At 43.6% G+C, this 23,540-nt stretch overlaps 1 protein-coding gene across 11 annotated transcripts; it reads right to left on the bottom strand.

The window, feature by feature from the left end:
* Positions 1–223: 223 nt before the first annotated feature.
* On the bottom strand, positions 224–23,206 carry LOC147613372 (uncharacterized). 11 transcript variants are annotated; one of them, XM_086782695.1, is made up of 12 exons: positions 22,445–23,206; positions 21,662–21,936; positions 20,931–21,277; positions 19,605–20,523; positions 19,342–19,500; positions 4,244–4,330; positions 4,069–4,166; positions 3,690–3,928; positions 1,463–1,566; positions 1,121–1,379; positions 953–1,016; positions 224–762 (listed from the first exon to the last, which is right to left on the bottom strand). In XM_086782695.1, exons 3-12 carry the CDS (start codon positions 21,009–21,011, stop codon positions 610–612), a joined length of 2,163 nt encoding a protein of 720 aa, XP_086638821.1. In that variant the 5' UTR covers positions 21,012–21,277; positions 21,662–21,936; positions 22,445–23,206; the 3' UTR covers positions 224–609. The 11 variants fall into 11 exon arrangements, with proteins under 11 accessions (XP_086638821.1, XP_086638824.1, XP_086638828.1 ...); XM_086782698.1 differs by having other exon boundaries at positions 4,069–4,160; XM_086782702.1 differs by having other exon boundaries at positions 4,069–4,148.
* Between the last annotated feature and the right edge of the window lie 334 nt (positions 23,207–23,540).

Raw genomic sequence — 23,540 nt, 5'->3', positions numbered from 1 at the left:
ATTACGAGAACAAACTTGACTAAAACTAATGTACTTTTTGTTGAACAAAGCCTTAGCTACATCTCAAACTAGCTTTTGCATAGCTCATAAAAAACACTATTTGGATAAACTACAACAAAATAAAATACGCAACTAGTGTGCTTTTTACCCAACCCATTCACCCTCTCCATGCACCTCCAAATAGAACGCACACATAAGAAACCATCTGACAAACACCAGGTCAGTGTATGAATGTGTTCAATCTGGCAGTAATATAGACAATTGCAAAGCAACGCTGGGTAGCCCATGTCCTTTTTTCTCAGAGAAGACACTGCAGCCACGTGCAGGACCTTACAATGGGTGCGTCGTCAGATTTCCTAAGGTTTTCTAAAAGAATGATATGCTTTCGTGTAGAGGATGAGAAGCGGATCAGTACAGTTTGTGATGCCTTGCTTTCATTGCATCTTCAAAGCAAAACACAGGGGGAAGGAGATATACAATGAGTTTACATCAAAAAGAGAGAATGATACACGCTGCATTCCTGTATGTGATTGTTTCCACTTTCTTTCGATTTGTACAAATTCAGATCGTCTCCATGTCATGCAGTCAGGTCAGGTGCATTCAGACGTGTTACATGCCCAAAGCTTCCTGCTGTTTGGCCTGTTGCGCCACCCAGTAGGTGTGCGCCTGAAGGACACGATCAAGCAGCTCTTGTGGCACCGGCTCTCCCCTACGCTGATGAGGGGCTATATGTGCAGTATGAACAAGGGTCTTCCATTTGTCCTGCATTGCATATGGAGCCTTTCAGATGATGATAAACAGCATCCCAACTTTATAACACACAACCCCCACCTGTCTGCCCTCGTGGATGGGGGGATCTCCTCTGTCCAACCCCCACCAGTCCGATGAGCAGGGGAGACGCCTATAAAGACCCTAAATTATGAGCAAAAAAAAAGGATTGGCAGCAGAAAACCTTTAGGTCAACGTAAGTTCTGTGCCTAGCATGATCAAAAGCCTGCTGCTTTACTTCCCGCCACCTGCAAAACAGTAACCTCACTTCACCTCAAACCACGAGAATTTGAACATATATGCTCACAATCAGCTTTGTAAGGGAAATATAAGTCCTGTAATCTGCATTTACCTGCCAGTTCCAAGCAATTCAACAGCCTGTACCAAGGCCGTCACCTCAATAACTGTAAATGGTCTGCGCATACGGCGTTTTCCAACACCTATGCCCTGGAAATTCTGCTGTGGGGTCACAAGATCCATGGCCTCATCTTTAAGACCAGGGTGTACAATAAGAGGTCCAGATGTGGGCAGTGGTGTTTCACGAGGAAGACATTGATGAGGCTCTAAACCCCTACCTCGTTGGCTAACCATGTCATTTTGTCCTTGCATTGCTGTACATAAACCAGCATTGATGAGTTTATAACCACAATTCCAAACTAAAATGTTCTGTTTACCAACCCAAAATGAAGCACACCTAGGTAGTTTGATGCATCCGTCTCCACACACACACAGGATTTTCCATTGACAGTCTTTCTTCTGTTTCCATCCATATGATCAGCTAAAGAGAATAATGGATACCTGGACATGTTGATCAGAACTTAGTAGCTAGTTGATTGAACCTGCCACCATGTACAAAAGAAGTCTACATCTGATTATTTTTTTTGTTTTCCCTGCCTCACATGCATCATCAGATGTACGACTGAGATGCATGTCATAGTAAGGGCTCGGGTTAGGAATTTGAGGAAAAAATAATCCATGCTGTGGGCCCTGATTTATAGAGAAACCAAAGAGAGTAAGATAGTGGAGTGGGAATGCACAGGGTAGAATAGGATAAACTGGCATGGAGGAGCGAGGGGCAGCTATTGACCTGCCGCCTGAGCAAGACCAGTAGACAGGGTTCCATTTTCAGCCAACTCCAGGTGGTGAAACCATTCAAATAGGCCACCTAAAAAGGGCTGGTCACATGTCTAGAAAACTGTTCAAGACAGGCAGCAGTAGATGTCCACAGAGTAACGCAATGCAAACGTCCTCAAAATAATGCAGTGTGAATCCTTTAATAAGTTTTACAAATAAACCCCTCCTATCCCCATATAAAACATCTTCCACGTCCTTTTCAGCATCCAGCCAAGAGAGTTTCAGCCAGAGACAACATTACAGCCAGCTCAAACAATAGCAGAATTGGTCCTAAAGAGCAGCCAAGAACGAGCTCCCAATCCCCCAAAAGCAGCAGTCCAGACGGCAGCAATTGTTGCAGAGTCCAGACACTGCTCTTGTGGATAGGTTTTCTTGCTTCTGTTCCTAGCCATGAACTCAAGAGTCCAGGGTAAGGTATTTAGTTACACATCTTCCAGCCAGCCATATTGACGAATCTCCGAGAGTTCGAAGATATACTCTGATAGGATCAGGTAGTGTACATGGAGATTGAAGATCCCTCAGTTTTGCACATTGACCTGCTTTAATAACCCCAAATCACCCTGCATATGGTGAGCCCAAGTATTGCACACTAGGAATGGGGACACTAAGACTTCATTACCTCGATCAACCTCGCAACCAACTAAGTACTAGCCATGCCCAATGAGAGGGATAGGTAGTCACATTCTCCTAGAGCGCCTTCTAATTTACACTTCAACATTTGGTTTACACAGCCACAAGGCCTACATGCATATTGTAAGCATGCTGCAACCATGAATCGGTGGAGTCGTAAGGCTTATACAGGGGGCTTTACCCTGGAGGGCCAAGCTGGAAAGAGAAGGTTCGAGAAAACAAAAAAGCTCCTTGATACAGAAAGCCATGTCAAGTCTCAAAGACCAAAGCCTGTCCTTGTAAGAAAGATGCAGCGAAAAAGAAACCTTTTCCCTAAAACAAGATATTCATTGGACATTAAGAGGCATAGAGAAGGCCACCATGAACCAGAGACCCCTACACTGATTGAGTGACCTCTACATGTTCAAAGGCAAGAACTTACACATGGCTGATGGCCCATGCAGGATGAGGTTGGCACAATACAGAGTAGCCCTCTGCTAGTGAAATCACTTCAAGGACAAGCCTAAAAAATAGTGGATATTGCCGGTATCACAGCTTGGCAGATTTGGAGGGCCAGATGCATAGAGGCTATTGTGGGCATTCAGATATGCAATACGACACTGAGTGCATTTATAGTATATGGGGAGATAGTATTTACACTCTTATGGCCACATGGGCTCATATACAGGGACATCCAGATCTGCGGAAGCAAAGCGCACTACTTTCATGAGGGAGTGGGATCAAGGGATCTTTTTCTCATTGACCCCCACAGGACTCTCTTGGCACCTTTTTGCCCGATATTGGTTGAGATTCACCCTACATTCTGGGATAGGGTTTTTTTTTTTGTTCCGGCTTCCAGCCATGATTTTGTATAGTCTATTCATACTTAATAGAAGTCTCCTTTCTGCCAAAAAAAAGGTGGATATTGGCATGTGTTGCACGCTTCAGGTAGGCATGAATAGCTACACCACCTTGAAGTCAGTAGTTACATGCCTACCGGCTATATCACCAAGGGGATAAGTCTCAAAGATAGTTCATCCAGGGGTACCTGCAACACTTGGAATAATAGCCTGGAGTAATGGAACGGGACAAGCACATTGAACATAGTCCTCCATACTTTCAATTGGAAACAAAATACTGTCAATCACGTCTCTGCCTAAGAAATGTTGGAAATGTACCATGTTGCAGGCTGATTTGTTGTGTTTGAAAGAGCAAGAAGAGGGTCCTCAATACCCATAACAGTATCTGGGATTCGGCTCGGTTCCAACATAAATGCCAAAGAATCTAGTCTTTCTTGACACGAGATACCCATCTGAATAAGAGTTGCGCTCTCATCACAAACTTTTTTTCCTTGGTGAAGAACACGGACATGCAAACCTCCTCCAAGTAGATTGATTGCTGCCTCCATCACAGCTCTCTGCATGAAGGAATAGTGGATGGGTTATTGATAGTTGTATATATTCTACCTTTGAGAGACAAATTGCACATACAAAGATGCCTAAATCATCAAATCTCAGACCCTAGGCAGAGGCAAATCATTTAAGGGAGATATATTGCCTTCAGATTTGCAATCGTTGCAGATTTGGGAAGATCTATTGAGAGTTCTGGAACTCTGAAAGATGTGATGTTGACCTTAACTGCAGAAGACTCTGTCACTTTTTTAATTTCTTAGTTAAAAATTCATCACTAAGCAGTCTAAATTTGAACCAACTTCTGAGACACAAAATGCTACCATGTGGTTCTCCTCGCTTTTTCTCTGCACTTTTCCATGATGCTCTTGTGGTTGTAGTAGGAGAAGATGCAACACTGGCATCCTTAGCTGAATAAGCATACAGTTGACAAACAGATTACTTGTAGGACCATGCCCCTCTGACCTCACAGAAAAAAACAATAACCACAAACATCACACTTCGGAACTGTCATATCAAGAACAACAGCTCAACTTACTCACTATTACACAATACTTGGGTCTGAATGAAATTCTCTCTCTCTCTCTCTCTCTCTCTCTCTCAACTCACAGTATTCGTACATTGTGTGACATCGGAGAGAGACAACAGATCTTACATGCAGGACTTCTTGTTAATTTGCAAATAGAACACTTATCACTTCACGCAAGAAAAGGAGAGAGAGAGAGAGAGAGAGAGAGAGAGAGAGACTGCACAGTGGTCCCAATAACCCACTGAAGGGTCCCCACCACAAATGGTGTATTTGCTTTTATTGCTGCAGATGGATGAATCGATTCATGGGCTGATTTCTGCCCAGTACCGGACCTGTATTTTCTCCTGCAGGTTAACTCTTGACTACTGGAACTCACAAATGGCAGCCTGGGAATGTACAAACTGGCAGTTTCCCTTGGCTGCCTGTGTTTTCTTGGCCTAGGAGGAGAGCTGCAGCTACACACAGAAGTACACAGTACACCGAGAACACAAAGATGGTGATGGATGGAGATGCAAAGGTGTGGATTGCATTGGAATGCATGTGGAGCTGAGAAGTCAACCCACATATAATACCAAAGTACAACAATAAGAAAAAGGTGTCCTTTCACACCATGTGTGCTAGGGGGGAAAACCCAAAGGGAAAAAGTGCCCCTAATTATGCCTTGTTCATTTGTGGCACTACAACCATGTAATATATGCCAATAAATCCCCCCTCAATGTGAACCTATACAAGGTCAGTAGTAGATCACTCACTGTAGGAGAGTAAGCCCAAAGCTTTGCGGAAACCTTCAAACTTCTCTCGAGGCAACACCTTGGTGAACATATCTGCAACATGATCCTGTGTAGAGCAGTAAGATAATGTGATCTCCCCTGCATGTATCCTCTCCCTAACATAATGATAATGAGTCTCAATGTGCTTAGTACGTGCATGAAACAATGCATTTCGTGCCACAACTATGGCACTCTAGCTGTACCGCTAAAGATAGAAAGAATTAGCACAATATCAACTGACCGCAACTCGGACGAAAACTTCACAATGTGAAATCTGCTTTTTGCTTTTTCTTGCTTTTTGACCAATGACGGTGCTTTTTCCTGTGCCAACCTAAGGATCCCTGTTCCCATGTGTCCATCAACCTATCTAAAGTGTCCGGACATGAGTTCCATCATGTGAAAAGAGCTTGAACGACCAAATAGTTACATTCTCTCCCTCTTATATCACAGTTGTCCTCAACTATGGGGTACAAATATGCCATAAGATCGTGGTACTAGCCCCATCTGGTGCTCTTGTGCATCTAGTATGGTAGCAGGTGTCTGTTGACACTCACGAAGATCAACCATTAATCTCCTCAACCATACACAATCTATTGTGGCTATAAAGGTTGCCCTTTACTCAACCTCACAAGTAGATGTAGCAACAATGGGTTGCTTTTTGCTCAACCATGATATGCATGAATTCCCCGAAAGGAAACAATTCCCACTCGTGCATTGCCGTGTGTCATAATCACCAACCTAGTCTGAACCACCATAATGTAACTGCAAGATGCTACCAAAGCAAAATCCAAGGTGCCCTGAAGATAGCAGAAGATCCGCTTCACTGCTTGCCAATGCTTTGCACCTGGCCTGTAAATAAATTTGCTACATTGAGAAACACCAAACTGAATATCAGGACGTGTGTTGCGTAGGCAGCCTACTGTAAATACTCATGTCAAAAGATTCTCCAACATCATACATGCTCAATTCGAGCCCTGGTTCCATTGGAGTGAAGATGGGCTTACAATCCTAAAACCCAAACTTGTGCAACAGCTTCTCTATGTAGTTTGATTGCTGTACATATATCCCAACATCTATCTACACAAATTGTATGCCCAAATATCTGTCATCTCAAATGAGGTTTTAAATTCAGCTTTGAAGACTGAAATCCGTTCATCATTCCTAGTTAGCAACATGTCATCTAGATATAGAATGAGCATGATCAAAGTGCCATGATCCTCTTTCACATAGAGGATACTTTTTGTTGGACTATCTCCCTCTTCCTCCACCGTATTTTTTTGTTTTTAAGTATTTTTTAAATGGACCGTACCTCCACCGTATTTTTATTTTCAAAATTTAGCGGTGCGTTCCGAGACCGTAATGTACCAAATCGAACTTTTCGTTCCTGACAACTATGGACACATGAAACAAGGTTTTTAATGTTGGCATTGGAAAAAGCACCTGTCTTGGTCAAAAAGCAAGAAAAAGCAAAAGTCAAACTTTGTTGACCAAAAAGCTGAGGGCATCATTGGAAAGGACATCGAGCTGGATCAAAGAGCTAAAAGCCGCTTTTTCATAAAGCTACTCCAAGGCCAAAAAGCAAGGCCCTGAAGTTATAAAAGCACAATCAAGAACTTTGATTATTATTAATATTTAATAAAAACAAAAGCAAGAAGGCAAGCAAAAGCAAGAGAATAAAACAAAAGCAAGGCAAGGCAAAAGCATGGTCCCCCATCAAGTATATAAGAAGCATGTACCCTCGTGAAGAAGCATAGAAAAATACTTGTGGAGATTCTTGAAAGAGATTCATCATCAACTTCCCTCTCTCCACACGCTGTCCATCTATTCCACCTTAGTCGGTGGCAGCCACCTCAGCAGCGCTGGTTTCCGCCATTGTTCCGCATTCTTGCGACACCTTGTGAGTTGTGCCGTCTCTGCCTATAGCAGCGCCACCTCTGCCAGCAACTGCGCTGCCTACTGCCTGGCTGCACCTCTTCCACTTGCTGCTCCTGTGCAGCCTTGACGAACCAGGCTGCGCTGCCACTGTGCTTATTGCAGCCGCTTTTGCTGCTGCCCCCAGTAACCGTCAGTACTATCCAGCAGCGCTAATAAAAGCGCCGCCTGCCACCCCTGAAGTCACCACCTGCGTTGCCCTCAAGGGAATTGCCACTTGTGCCTCCAACAGCGCTGATTGCGCCACCTTAGAGCACCGCCACCAGCTTCTCCAAACACCTAAGAAGGAGAGGTTGCCTTTCGGGATCACATATTCACCACTCCGGTGTTTGCCTTCTCGGGATTGATTTTGTCCGAATTGAATATAGAGAGCTTTTGTGGATATTTGGGAACATCAAACAAGGGATTTTGGTACTAGCCCGGTGTAAGTCTCTTGTGGGTCATCCTCGTGGTGAGCTCGGCATCAGTTATCTTGTGCCTTGACATCGACTCAACCTGATCTTGACATCGACACTTTTGTTTGATATTGTATTCTTGGGTTAGAAAAGCCCGTGGATTGCTCCTAAAATAAATTGGGGACGAGACATGTTCCCCGCTCAGGGTGTACTTTGTGAAACCCCTATTCCCATCTCTCTCCCCCCCTTCTCTCTCTCTATCTTTATCTCTCATACACGTGGTTGCATTTGTCACTGCACGCTCTGTTGGGCTTTCAGTGGTATCAGAGCAGGATCTAGGGTGACAGAACCATGTCGAGAGTTGAGAGAGGCCATGGGCCTCAAGAAGCCAACCCAGAGCATCAAGGAGGAATCCAAGGCCACCAATCTGTCTCTCATGGGACTGCAATCATGACATCAGCTGAATATCGAGACTTTCAAAAAGTGTCTTCAAGAAGAAGAGTTCCTAGCTTGGAGAGCCAAGAAGGAACAAGACTACAAAAGAGCTCAGATGTTCGAAGACTTTATCAAAGACTAGACCACCGAAGCCGAAGGTGTGGAAGCCGCCAAAGCATACTTACAAGGTAAAGGGATTACCATTAGAGAAGAACCCAAAGTCACCCGATCCATCACTCATGGAGGACAGAGAGAAGCTACCCCTAGACCCGCTCTATCAAATGCAACCTCTTCAGGCCCAGCAAAAGGGAAGAAGACAAAGGAGTATTCAACCGGCAAAGTGGACTTCAAGCTAGGAGAAAAAAGCATAAAGTTTGATACCTTTTATGGAAAGCGGGACACCCAAAAAGCTCTATCCTTCATCAAACAGTTTGACGCCGCCTTTGGAGGAGAGGACATCTTCAAAAAGTCCAAACTTCGCACGGTCCATATGCACTTAAAAGATGCCGCCTCGAATTGGTGGCTAAAAGTGGTCCAAGATGAGACCAAGCGTACCTCATGGGCTGATTTCAAAACCAAGTTCAACAAGAAGTTCCTCCCCGCAAGCTTCAAGGCAGATGTATAGAAAGAATGGGATGAGGTAAAGCAAAAAGTGGGAGAAAGTGTAGCAACATATCGTAATAACTTTTCAGCCGTCTCATTGAAGTTTACCTCATATACTCCTATCCCACCATTGATGGAAATGCAAAAGTTTGTCAATGGATTGCAACCAAAGCTTTTGCAAGCAGTCTATATGATGGGACCTAAAACCTTGGAAAAAGCCCAAGACAAAGCCTTGCAAGCCGAATCTCTATACATGCCTTGGATGGTGGGCAAATCAAAGAATGAGAATCGAGACTCGTCCCAAGAGAAGAAGTTCAAAGAGGGATCTCAAGCAAGGAACGAGCCACAAGAAAAGAAGAACAAAAATGAGGATAAATCCCCATTGTACCAAAAGAAGCCATCTTGCAAGCAACTCGAGGAGTAGGTCAAAGAAGGTAAATGTTTCCTATGTGGAAAGAAAGGACACGTGGCTGCAAAATGTCTTGATGAAGCCAAACCATCCCAAAGTAATGCATTACATAAAGAACTCCAACATCAAGATGATACACCACCAGAGAAGAGGCAACTCTTCAAAGCTTGGGGCAAAGTGGCAAACCAACCAATAATTATCCACTTCGATAGTGGTGCTACCCACCACTACATCCATCCACCAATGGTTGAAGCCATGAACCTCCCTCCGGATAGGTTCACAAAACTCCTACTACAATAAGTGCCGGTTTTGAAGGAATGTCAACCGAGGTGACTTCTATTTTGGAAAAGCTTCACTTACAAATCGGAGACTATGTGGATCATGAGAACTTTGTTTTTGGCAAAGTTGGACATTGTAATGTGATTTTGGGTATGCCTTGACATAAGAAGATAGACCCGGCCATTGATTGGACTGGAAATAAGATTAGGTTTCCTTTTAAAGACAAGAATATAACTTTTGATGTAGGAGTTAAGGGAAACTCCATTCCACTCATTCATCATGTACAAGTTCCTAAAGCAATAAAGCAATCTATTTCCTTGTGCTTGATATATGTAAGAGATCCAAACGAATCTGAGGGTGATGAGTCACTCTCAACTCTTGATCATGAAAGGAAAGATTTCCTAAAGAAGTATGAGGATTGTTTTGCAGATACTCTTCCAGGTGAGCTACCTCCAAAGAGACCGAAAGATCATAAGATTGACATCATGCCAAGAAGCTCACCTCCTAACAGACCTCCCTATCAAGTGAGTTAGGCTCAACAAGAGAAGATTATGAAGCAAGTAACCGAGCTTTTGGAAAAGGGTTTGATTCGACCTAGTTCATCACCTTTTTGCTCCCCAATCTTATTGGTTTAGAAAAAGGATGGTTCTTGGCGTATGTGTATTGATTACAGGGCTCTTAACAAGATCACTGTAAAGAACAGGTTTCCTATTCCTAGGATTGATGATATCCTAGATAGATTGGATGGAGCCACTATCTTTAGCAAGATCGACTTAAAGGGTGGTTACCATCGAGTCAGGATTATTCTAGAGGACATTCATAAGACCGCATTCAAGACTACCTTTGGACTCTATGAGTATTTGGTGATACCTGTTGGTCTTACCAATGCTCCGGCTACCTTCAACCGAATGATGGAAAGAATATTTCAAGCATAGAGAAAATTTGCAACTACTTTCTTTGATGACATTATTGTGCATTCAAAGAATAAAGAAGAGCATCTGAAGCACTTGGATATGTTATTTCAAGAATTGCGAAAGCACAAGTTGTATGTGAATGGCAAGAAGAGTGAGTTCTTTTTGTCAGAGATTCACTACTTGGGCCATATAGTGTCCAAGGAAGGGATCAAAATGGACCCAAAAAAAGATCAAGGCTATTATGGAATGGCCATAGTTGACTAGTGTGCATGCAGTTTGAAGTTTCCTTGGCTAATGCTCTCAATACAAAAAGTTCAAATACAAAAAGTCATCAAGTGTTTTGCTGTGGTAGAAGTCCACTACATGATTTGACAAAGAAAGCCGTGGGATTTCGGTGGGCCAAAGCTGAAAAAGAATCCTTTGAAGCACTTAAGTTTTATGCTAGCAAAGGACCGGTATTGATTATTCCAGATTTGTCGAAGCTATTCATGGTAGAGTGTCATGCTTCAAGAGATTGCATCGGAGCAATCTTGAACCAAGAGGACCATGCCATGGCCTATGAGAGTCGAAGACTTAAGGAGCCGAAAAGACCGCACTCACATACGAAAAAGAATTAATGGCTATCATTCATGCCTTGAAGATTTGGAAGCACTATCTTATGGGTGTTGAGTTTGTTATCAAGATAGATCATCAAAGTCTTAGGTATTTTATGTCTCAACCTAAGATATCCATGACCCATGCAGTAACCAGTTTCTATGGGATATCATTTTGACTTCACTATGATGAAAGATCTTTATGCTACACATGAAGATTTCAAGGACATTTGGGACAAGTTGTAGAATGGAGACTTGGTGACTTCTTATGTCATCAAGGAAGGGTTTCTTATGATGCAAACCCGTTTATGTGTGACCAAGATTTGAGACCAAAAGTGATGGAAGAATGCCATGCCCCACCTTATATGGGACATAGGAGTATCATGACAACAACTCGAGCCTTGGAAAGTTTAGTTTTTTTTGGCCTAGCATGAGAAGGGATATTGAGCAATATGTTCGAGAACGTTTAATTTGTCAGAAGGTCAAGTTTAATCGACAAAAACCCACAGGATTGTTACAACCTTTGTCAATTCCCAACATTCCATGGAAAAGTATTGCTATGGACTTCATCTTTGGATTACCAAAGTCAGGATTTGCGACTGATGGAATATGGACTATTATTGACAGGTTCAATAAGCAAGCCCACTTCATTCCAATGAAGAAGACCATCCACGTTGATCATACAGCAAGATTGTTTATTCAACAAATTTTCAAGCATCATGGATTACCCAAATCCATTGTAGGAGATAGAGATCCTCGGACTACTAGTTTCTTTTGGAGAGCACTTTTTGATAACATGGAGACAAAGCTGAATTTTTCTTTGGCTTATCATCCTCAAACAGATGGACAAAGTGAGATTGCCATTCTCACTATTTTGGATATGCTAAAGTGTTATGCTCTCAAAGCAAAAGATCAATGGAAGAAGTACTTGCCATTGGTTGAGTTTGCCTATAACAACATTGTTCCCTCTTCGACATGCAAAGCTCCTTTTTAGATTATCTATGGCAAACCATTGTTGCTACCTATTTTGAAGACCAAGGAACAGATCTTCCATGCGGATGAGTTTGTTCGAGATTTGAACACGGCCTTTGCACAGGTTCAGAAGGCTGTTGAGACATCTCAAGCCAAGCAAAAGAAACCTGCAGAGAAGCACAGAAGGAAGGTCACTTTTGAAGAAGGGGATTGGGTGTTATTGCTATTCGAAAAAGCAAGACTTAGAAAGTCAAAAGCTAAGGAGCTCAAGGAACCCAAGCTTGCCCCCATATATTATGGACCTTTTCACGTCACCAAGAAGATCAACGATGTATATTATCGTTTGGACCTTCCAGACCATTGAAGGATACATAATGTCTTCCATGACAGTTTATTGAAGCCATATACATGACTACCCCTAGATGAGCTTGTATTGGAGGATCCACCAAAAGTGAAAGAATAAGAAAAAATCTTACAGCCAGAACAGATTGTATTCCATTCACTGAGAAAAAGAGGAAGGACAACGGTCAAGAAATTCGTCTTGAAGTTTAAGAACTATTCATCTATGGATGCGAAATGGATGCCATAAGAGTACTTCAAGGACTACCCACATATTCTTTGAGCTTATGATGAAGCAGTAGATCCAAATATATTTGAAACAGGCTTGAAACGTCTTGTGATCAAGACAGATTTAAGAGGGAGAGATTGTACCCCTAGCCCTCTTCATTGTATATAATGGAATTGATCATTATCTTGTTTATGTAATAGTCTTGATTGGATATGCTCTAGTTTGGGTGGCAACGATGCCCAAAAGCCCAAGGAACAAGATTTGTATATGGAAAGCAACGATGCCAGAAGACCCATTAGACGACAACGATGCTAAATATATTAGACTTCGCAATCGGACAGTCATTGTAACCAGATGGCCCAGATAGATGACTATTGGATTTTGCAATCGGGCGGTCATTGCGACTAGATGGCCCAAATGATTATTTTGGATTTCATACTCGGGCGGTCAATGTGACCAGATGGCCCAGATGACTATTGATGAACTCTCAGGTAGTCATAGTGACCAGATAGCCTTGAGGGTAGGCTGAACAGTCCTAGTGACCAAATGGCTCAGCATGGTTTCAATGAAACCAGACAAGACAATCCATGAACAGGAGAATCATTACTTGTGCATTGCATACTGATGTATCAAAAAAATTTCTTTGATTGTGTGCTATTTTTGATGTGTGGACCAAACTTTGTTGACCAAAAAGCTAAGGGCACCGTTGGAAAGAGGACATCGAATTGGATCAAAAAGCTACTCCAGGGCCAAAAAGCAAGGCCCTGAAGTTATAAAAGCACAATCAAGAACTTTGATTATTATTAATATTTAATAAAAACAAAAGCAAGAAGGCAAAGCAAAAGCAAGAAAATAAAACAAAAGCAAGACAAGACAAAAGCATGGTCCCCCATCAAGTATATAAGAAGCATGTACCCTCATGAAGGAGCATAGAAAAATACTTGTGGAGATTCTTAAAAGCGATTCATCATCAACTTCCCTCTCTCCACATGCTATCCATCTATTCCACCTTAGTCAAGTGGTAGCTACCTCAGCAGCGCTCATTTCTGCCATTATTTCGCATCCCTGCACCACCTTGTGAGTTGTGTCGTCTTTACCTGCAACAACACCACCTCTGCCCGCAATTGCACAACATCCTGCCTGGCAATGCCTCCTCCGCCTACTACTCTTGTGCACCTGCGCCTCCAGCCACCGCTTTTATGTAACCTGCACCTCTAGCTGTGCCGCTCTTGTGCGCCTTGACAAACTAGGTTGCACCGCCATTATGCTTATTGCAACTACTTTTGCTGCTGCCCCCAGTCACCACCAATACTATCCAGCAACGCTAATAAAAGCGCCCCTGCCACCCCTATAGTCGCCACCTACACTGCCCTCAAGGGAATCACCACTTGTGCCTCTAGCAACACTGATTGCGCCACCTTAGAGCACCACCACCAACTTCTCCAAACACCTCAGAAGGAGAGGTTGCCTTTCGAGATCACATATTCACCACCCCAGTGTTTACTTTCTCGGGATTGATTTTGTTCAAATTGAATATAGAGAGAGTTTGTGGATATTTAGGAACATCAAACAAGGGATTTTGGTACTAGCCCAATGTAAGTCTCTTGTGGGTCATCCTTGTGGTGAGCTCGGCATCAATTATCTTGTGCCTCAACATCAACTCGACCCGATCTCAACATCGACACTTTTGTTTCATATTGTATTCATTTGTTGTATTGGTCCTGGCTTAGAAAAGCCCGTGGATTGTTCCTGAAATAAATTCTTGAAGAGGGAGCGGGGCCTATTCCCCACTCAACGTGGTGTACTGTGTGAAACCTCTATTCCTATCTCTCTCTCTCTCCCCCTTCTCTCTCTCTATCTTTATCTCTCATACACATGGTTGCATCTGTCACTACACACTCTGTTGGGCTGACAATTGCCTCCATCCAAAATTTGTGAGACAAGTCTTTGCTGTTAACCATGCATCTAGCCATTTCCATTAATGACCTACTCTTTCTCCTACTTTGCAACCTATTTGATTTTCAGCTTGTGCCACATAATGTTGAAAACATGCAAATACATCAGATTTTGTCTTTAGGGGATATACCCAACATAGTAACAAGAAACACCATTCTCCTGATAGTCTGGAATGGCAGAACGGCATTTGTTATGCACAAGGAACGCCAGAACGGTTGCTGACATGGCGTTGTAGTTAGAACGGGTGCTGTCGTTGCGGAAACGGATCTACCGTTTCTAGAATGGTCGTTCCTTGTGACGACTAAAAATGCAACGGCCGCTAGTAGCGTGTAAAGGTACCTTTGAGGTACCTAAATTACCTAATAGACTAGGTAAGGTACTAAAGTACCTTCAAACGGCACTTTCTCCAAGATAATCCCCCCCCCCCCCCCCCCAAAAAAAAAAGAGCTACAATAGAAATGTGCTCGCCGCTGGCCATCCCCTCCTTGTGATTTTGGACTAAGCGTTCTAACTTCACTCGACCTCCTTCAAACTTGAGATTCAAACTCGAGGGCCCAGGCTCGGATGTTTACAGTGTACTCCTACAACTTTCATCTTCTTCTCCTTCAACAATCATTCAATGGCACCTAGACCTTCAGGCAACAAGTGGTCCAAGAATAAAGCTACTTGACCATGGTGGGAAGAGGTGGACTGTGATGATACATATGCAAGTGGAGGTGCCAAGAAATGGAAGTGCAAGTATTGCAAGCAAGCGAAGACAAGATGTGCCAATCATGTGCAAGCTCATTTGATGCATGAACCTGGCCATGATGTGGCTCTTTGCCAATCAATTTCAACAAAGCAAAAGGAGTTATAGGAAAAGCTCAATGCACAGGTGTCTCGAGCTCCACCTCCAAGGTCTATGACTGTAAATCCCTCTTTTTTTGCTTCTAGAGTTTCAGGCTGCAAGCAGTCCAAGAAGCAAGCTACTTGGTCATGGTGGGAAGAGGTGGACTATGATGAGACATATGCAAGTGGAGGTGCCACGAAATGGAAGAGTAAGTATTGCAACCAAGCGAAGACAGGATGTGCCAATCATGTGCAAGCTCATTTGATGCATGAACCTGGCCATGATGTGGCTTCTTGCCAATCAATTCCAACAAAGAAGGAGGAGTTACAAGAAAGGCGCTCCACCTCCAAGGTCCATGGCTGTAAATCCCTCTTTTTTTGCTTCTAGTCCATCTAGTGGTACTTATCACCACAAGCTGGGAGTACTGGCTCTACTCTGGGTAATCCTCTTGGGCCTTTTGTTGTTCCCACGGCGCACCACCATCACAAGGTGGGCAAAGAATTATTCTTGGTTCATGGGATCCTCGAAAGCGAGAAGTTGTGGATGTTGCAGTAGCCAAGTTTTCTTCCATAATCACATTGCATTCAATATGGCAAGATCACCTTATTTCCAAGAGATGGTCTCTACATTTGCTGGATTTGGATCCACATATACTCCTCCATCATCAGAGACTTTTAGGACCACTTTACTCAAGAAGGAGAAAGAGGCACCTGATGCAACATCAAAGAATATTCATGTTGGGTAGAAGAGGAATGGGGTCTCTTATCACTAATGGCTGGAGTGACTCGCTCTCGCACCATCCATGGTATTGTGGCTTAGTGTGCATTTCTTATCCTCACATGATGCATCTAAAACAAGGAAGAGCTCCAATGTGCTTGTGGAGGAGTGGGCAAATGCTATTGACACCATTGGTCGAGAAGATGTGATTCAAGTCATAGGAGATGGAGAAGCATCAAATAGAGCAACAAGAGCAAAGTTAGAGTTGATGTATATCCCCATATCACATTCACTCTTGTATTGTACAAGGACTAATTAATTTGCTGAACATTGGGGATTTTCCATGGGTGGCACCTATTCTTGAGAAAGAGAGAGAGATTGTCAGTTTTATCACTCGTCACCACTATATTCTCTCAAAGTTCACAAAGAGGTCTCCCCAAAAGGATATCTTAAAATACCCGCTTTGCCTACATGTTGGAGAGGCTTCAAAAGGTGAAAAATGTTTTGAAACAACTTGTGGTGAGTGATCAATGGATTAATTGGCCCACCTCTCGTTCAATTACATGTAGAGCATGCTACAGTAATGTGATTCATGATGCATTTTGGACTGATGTGGGCCATCTTAATGTTGTTGTGAAGCCCATCATTCACATGTTAAGGATTGCGGGCAACAACCAACCTTCCATTGGCAAGGATTATGAGAGCATGGACAAGATGATAGAGCACATTAGAGAGGTGGAGCCTAATGAGGGAAGACAAGAGGAGTTGAGAGCACTTTCCCAAACTCGATGGGATAACTATCATTCACCCTTGCGTACAGCTGATTTTGTGCTAGATTCAAAGTTCTAGGGGTACGGCCACGAGACTGATGAGGAGGTCGTAGATGGCTAAGAGAAAGTATTGAAAAAATTGGTACCAAATCTTTCCCAAAGGAGGTCTATCAAAGATCAATTATCAATTTATAGAAGCAAACAACGAAGATTTGGTTCAACATATGCGCAGAGAGACAAATGCAATGCAGATGCTACTTTATGGTGGGAGGGCAAAACTGACTTGCTACACAAAGAACCACTAATTTCGTTTGTGTCTGCAAATCTGCAACTACTTAGCCAGCTCTACAGTCCAGAGACAAAGGGTTTCTTTGATACCCACCCTTCTTCAAGTTTAGATGATGATGCAGTGCATATGGACATGGACCATGATAATGAGATTGGGAGCTCTTCTAAAGCAGTTGATGATGATTTAGTTGCTAATCTTGACATTTGATATGTTGTACTCCATCTTTTAGTTTTTTGTCATTTGACATTTGGGATTTGTTCATGTGCATTTTATCTATCTTTGTAGCGCCAATGCATTGCGCCTCTCTTTGTATTGTTTGAATTTTCACTAGTTGATTGTGGAATCTAGATTCTGGATCTATTTTTCTAGAGTATTCAAGAGTCAAGTTTCATGATCAATCACAATGGATATGTATAATGTATCGTGTTTGTCATGTTTTAAATGAAATATCAAATTTCAATAGCTTTTATATATACACACACACGTGTGTGTTTTGACATGGTGTGGCGTTCCCGTTCCCGTTCTGCTATATGCCGTTTCCATTCCGGATGGCATGGGCCGTTCCCGTTCCCATTGCCTTGTGACTATGATACCCAATCCTAAACATAGGATTAGCATTAATCTTCTTTACTTAGTGTTAAAATCAAAAACACACTTCCAAGACACATGTCAAAATTGAAGGGAGTAAAGTCAAAACAAACGACGAGAGGGAGAGGAGGCAAGGGTAGGGGCAATGGAGGGATGAGGAAGAAGAGTTCACTTGGGAGGGGGGGGGGGGGCAAGATGTTGGCTGCAAGGCCGAGCCCGATGCTGGCTCTAGAGAGTCAATGATCCCCATGGGAGGCTGAAAACTTGGAGGGGAGTCCCAATAAGATAACGGTCTCCAAAAGGGGAAGCCGAAGGCAAGTTCCTCGAGGGAATTGAGAAGGGGCTATCACCATCAAGGAGCTCCTGAGATAAATGCTCAAAACGATTCTCTGACACAACCGTATCCTCTTTGATCCTGCCAACCTATCGCACCTACCGACATCGCTTGGCTCTCGTCATCAACCGATAGTTCCACCTTGGGCCAACGATTTGCCACTCTCCTACGCCAGTCTCAACCTAGGCCGGGACATGGTGCTCTAACACATGGAGACCGTTTCCCGCCCAACCCCCTACAGAGGGTCTGAACTAGGACCAAGGGGAGGAGACAATTGGAGACGGCCTCCTAGACTCCCAACTAGAACACACTCTAACAAAATGTCCCATTTGGCCACAAATGAAACATTAGCTTGGGAGGCTAGAGTACTCAACTCTTTGCAAAATCAGGTCCCCCCGCAGACTAGGGAGCAAAATGGTGTGAGGCACTAAGTCTGGGGAGACAATGCAGATACGAAGGGATAGAATCCCAACCATCCGTACAAGAACCAAAGCAACGGTGGAAGCGGGGATTCTATCACCCTCTTGATAGTATCACCTATCACCTAGAAGAGAGGAAGGTATTCCTTCCTAAGATCTTGAAAGCTGACTGTCAACAGAAAAGCCTGAGACACCAACCAAAGTGTCAAACATCTAGTCAAAGCCATGCTTTCATCTCACAAAGAAGGCCTGGTTCATACGCAATGCAATGAAGCTCAACTACGTGACTTTGTCCTAAGCTACAAGCGAATCAAACTCAACCTCACAAAGAAGGCCTGGTCCATACGCAATGCAATGAAGCTCAACTGTGTGACTTTGTCCTAAGCTACAAGCGAATCAAACTCAACCTCGTAGTAGCCACGCCCAAAGGATAAATGTCAGTGATCTTTCCACGCACACCAAGAAGGCTTGCCTATAACAAATCCCTAAACTGTCCGCTACGTGGCTACCCACAATCTTGCATACCAAGGTGGAGGCCTCCAAAGAAGTGACTATCGAAGCCAAAGAAGCGACTATCGAAGCGAGGAGCCGGAGATCCTCTTCAATAAAGGAGAGGCCAGGGACGACAACCTTGGTCAAGGATAACAAAGCGGCTGCCATGGAGTCCTCTTGCGTGTTTAAGACCAAGGGATGCTGAAACTTTCCACAGGAGAAAAGCAAGGAGGAGGCGCAAGTTAGGGCGGGGCTGAGGGGGGCAAAGGTTACAGGTGGGGCGCGTGAGAAAGAGAAAGAGAGAGAGAGAGAGAGAGAGAGAGAGAGAGAGAGAGACAGTGGTGCAGGAATGTGCAGGGAGGGGGGAGGCGACAAGTGAGCAAAGGTGAGAAGGCCGCCGCGCGCGGGGGGGGGGGGGGGGGAGCTCCAGCTCCAGTCGATGTTGTAATCCTAAGATATAACTACCTGACATTTTTATGTGCAAACATTCATGCTTCATCCCAAAAAGGGTAGTTTTGTTTCAGAACTTTTATGCAAGGACAATATAGATTTAGCAAATGTTAGTTAACTCTTAAGACAATTACATGGTTTCAGCATTTAATATCAGCAGCCAAAAGTGGTGGCTCACCATCCGAATCAGAAAATCTCAGCGTCCTTGATTTGTCTGGATCACCACGAAACTCAAAAGACCCAGAAGTGGATTTCTTCTTTTTTGCCTGTAGCAACCTTGCTGTGCACTGTCTAGTGCAGTTTAGGACATTATTGCCACCTTTCTCATTGATATCATCTACCAAAAAAAAAAGGCCACCACATCAGCCTTGTGCTTGATAAAATAACAATCTCACACACATGCACACACCTTCCACACAAATCTGATTTGTTGTCACATACCATGATCTCGAAAGCACTTCCGTTTGGATCCAGCTCCTAAGGTTTCCCCTTTAACAGATCCATGTGGTGACTTCTTCACAATCAAATCTGAAAAGTTATCGTCATCATTTCCTACTTTTAAGCAAACTAATTCCTGCCTGAACTCTAAAGGCCTATCATTAACTATGCCACATAATTTTGTATGTACACTAGTCAGTGCTTCCTCACTGCTGCCAGAGCTCACAAGTGGAGGACTTTCATCTCGCATTGATGAATCCCACGCCGTCATGCAACTACCTTCTTCTCTGACAATCCTACGCCTGAAATGACTACAGTTTGTGTCACTCTCTTCCTGATCCTCAGAATGCACATGCACGTCAAAGCCTAACAATTCCGGGCTTGTCTCTGTTGTCTCTGTAGAGACAAGATGACTTGATCCATTTACCTTAGACCATAAAATATCCTCTAGTGTATCCATACCCTCCTGAGTGATATCCCCTATGTTAAAAGCTTTGTTTGGATCCACACAGAGCACATTTTCTACATTCTGCAGACAGACACCTAAGTTCGATAAATTTCCAGCCAACACTGCAACCTCAGAAGCTTCTTGGGGAGCTGGCTTCTCCACATCTTTTTCAATCATCTTCGGTGCCGTGCATAGACATTGATGATCTTTGCTCTTGGAAACTTGATCGATTCCACCCACAGGCTTGTCAAGAACATCAAGTTGCTGACTTTGTAAGGAGCCTAAGTCTGCTTGAAAGCCATCCTCTTTCTCGTCTGCTTTCCCTAGCTCCTTTGAAGAGCCATTCTGTCTCATTGTGTTTCCTTCATTCAAATTTTTCTCTTGTAGAATTTGTCCTGCAACTGTGGCTAGCAGCTCAAAAAAACCCCAATCGCTTGAGGGCTTGTTTGATTTGCGTTGATATTTACCTCGCCCCTGAAAACAATGATAGATCAGACTCTCTCTCTCTCTCTCTCTCTCTCTCTCTCTCTCTCTCTCTCTCTCTCTCTCTCTCTCTCTCTCTCTCTCTCTCTCTCCGTGCGTGCGTGTATGTGTGTGTGTGTGTGTGTGTGTGTGTGTGAAAACAATGATAGATCACACTGACTGACTGTCTGACTCGCCCCTGAAAACAATGATAGATCAGTGACTGACTGACTCTGTGTGTGTGTGTGTGTGTGTGTGTGTGTGTGTGTGTGTGAAAACAATGATAGATCAGACTGACTGTCTGACTCGCCCCTGAAAACAATGATAGATCAGTGACTTACTCTCTCTCTCTCTCTCTCTCTCTCTCTCTCTCTCTCTCTCTCTCTGTGTGTGTGTGTGTGTGTGTGTGTGCAGCATACCCGTAAGGAGCGCACAGATTTAGGCAAAGCCCCGTCATAGCCCGGAAAACGAAACCTTTTACTCTGACTCCGGGCCTCCATTTCAATTGGATGGACTGCTTATCCCATACGTACAGTCTCAGTTCTCAAATTATTGCAAGAACTTCAAACACTTCTACCAGATCTTGGGAACACTATCCACACCCTTGGATCAAACAAAACAAGTGGCCCAAACAGACCCCAACCAAACTTTGTCGGTGATGACCCACAGCTCATGCTCCACAGATGTCCTGTGAGGAAAGGGATCAAACCAACAGCATTGAGATGAGTGCAAGACAAGAGATCAATGCCAGTTTTTCCCCTCGCCCCTGAAAACAATGATAGATCAGACTGACTGACTGACTGACTGACTCTCTCTCTCTCTCTCTCTCTCTCTCTCTCTCTCTCTCTCTCTCTGTGTGTGTGTGTGTGTGTGTGTGTTGAAAACAATGATAGATCACACTGACTGACTGTCTGACTTGCCCCTGAAAACAATGATAGATCAGTGACTGACTGACTCTGTGTGTGTGTGTGTGTGTGTGTGTGTGTGTGTGTGTGTGTGAAAACAATGATAGATCAGACTGACTGACTCGCCCCTGAAAACAATGATAGATCAGTGACTCTCTCTCTCTCTCTCTCTCTCTCTCTCTCTCTCTCTCTGTATGTGTGTGTGTGTGTGTGTGTGTGTGTGTGTGTGTGTGTGTGCAGCATACCCGTAAGGAGCGCACAGATTTAGGCAAAGCCCCGTCATAGCCCGGAAAACGAAACCTTTTACTCTGACTCCGGGCCTCCATTTCAATTGGATGGACTGCTTATCCCATACATACTGTCTCAGTTCTCAAATTATTGCAAGAACTTCAAACACTTTTACCAGATCTTGGGAACACTATCCACACCCTTGGATCAAACAAAACAAGTGGCCCAAATAGACAAGAACCCCAACCAAACTTTGTCGGTGATGACCCACAGCTCATGCTCCACAGATGTCCTGTGAGGAAAGGGATCAAACCAACAGTATTGAGATGAGTGCAAGACAAGAGATCAATGCCAGTTTTTCCTCTTGCATAAATTGCAAAACCTCGTGCAGCATGTATGCATGCACATCACATGGAAAATCACAACAATGAAGGGCCAACAAAAATGATCAACGTGAGATTCACATGTAAAAACACAACAATATAAATGCTTTCATGGAAATCTTCATGATAGTGGATGCAAACCCGTGCTATTATAAGTCAAAAAATCCATGGCAAAATCCATATTAAAGCCTTGCAAATCCATGATAATGATTGCAAACCTATGATCTGGATCAACATATTGAAGCCTTGTAAATCCATGATAATGGATGCAAACCGATGATCTAAAGATTATGGATAAATACCTACTAGGGTGTTGCAATTTACTGATATTAAGAAAGAAGACATGTTAAATGATTTCAAAATTTAGTGATATTAAGGAAAAAGACTATTGAATTCTAAGGTTTCAATTGTACTGACCTTGCCCACTGCATGTTAGAGCTTCAGCAGTTCGTTCGACCATGGAATTGAGTCACGTGCTGGGCCCTTTGATTTTGAATTGCCTAGATTTCTTATTTTGGAGAACTGAAAAGGCTGATCTTTGTCCTGAGCTCACCCTTTGCCCATGGCTCTGATGGGGAAAAAAAAAATGCACCCAAAAGATACAACCATAACAAGCCCTTGTCTTTGTAACACATTGAGTAGAAAACACGTTCAAGGCACAAAAGGGTGGATGTCTAAAGACAGCATAGTGTAAAAATGCATTGACATCCTCTCAGAGTTAAACCATGCGCAGATCAAGAAAACTAATTTGCTTTGCTGAATACAGAGAAAAAAGATATCCGGGAGATCAGAAGAACAATTGTACAACAGGAACCAGTAAGAGGGCAGGAAGACAACCCATCGTATATGGCTTTTTGGGCGATGAAGACAAGACCAATTATGTGCAAAAAGCTTCGAGAAATCCAATTGGATAGGCAGGAAAAAGCAAAGCCAAAGAAAAATCGGCAATTATAGCAATTGGGCGCTCTGCAATTGGGAGAAAAGGGCAATTGGGCACCTCCGAAATCAGGCAGAATGACCCACAGGAGAATTGGGCAAACTATGGACAGAAAACCTGCACATACAGAGACACGCAGTCAGAGAGAAAGGAGAGAGGAAAAGATGAGGATGAAGGGTGAGAGCTGGGCGAATGACGTTCAAGCCTGATGATGAACCCAAAAACCTTGCGCCACCGGAATTACCAGTAACCTCACTTAAACCCACTCGAGAAACCTCGTGTGTCAACCGGAAATGGCCGGTTATTCCCCGCTCTTAACCAAAGCTGACCGGGGGTTTAACAAAGGCTTATACGGACGGTTGGCGCCCGTGTTCAGCTTATGATGCGCAATTAGCCACTTAGTGGTGTAGTTAAAGCACGCTCCTTGGAGCCGTCGATCCTGCCACGTCACGTGATGAGATTGCTTACACGTGGCTTGGTGGTGTTTTTGAATTTGAGAGCCATTCATTGATGGGCCCGCCCCGCCATCGGGACTTTTTAACCCGAAAAAGCTGCACCTGTCTCCCGCCACGTCAG

Source organism: Cibotium barometz, chromosome 44 (assembly GCF_041138505.1).
Source record: "Cibotium barometz isolate CiBa-2024 chromosome 44, ASM4113850v1, whole genome shotgun sequence".
NCBI lineage: Eukaryota > Viridiplantae > Streptophyta > Polypodiopsida > Cyatheales > Cibotiaceae > Cibotium > Cibotium barometz.
This window is presented reverse-complemented; position numbering and strand designations above follow the sequence as displayed.

Coding starts and splice junctions, on each gene's coding strand:
- LOC147613372 (XM_086782695.1), bottom strand. CDS start 21,011: ATGGAGGCCCGGAGTCAGAGTAAAAGGTTTCGTTTTCCGGGCTATGAC. Junction 19,501..19,604: donor GAAGTGCTTTCGAGATCATG/GTATGTGACAAC, acceptor TTTTTTTGGTAG/ATGATATCAATGAGAAAGGT. Junction 1,017..1,120: donor GAATTGCTTGGAACTGGCAG/GTAAATGCAGAT, acceptor ACTGTTTTGCAG/GTGGCGGGAAGTAAAGCAGC.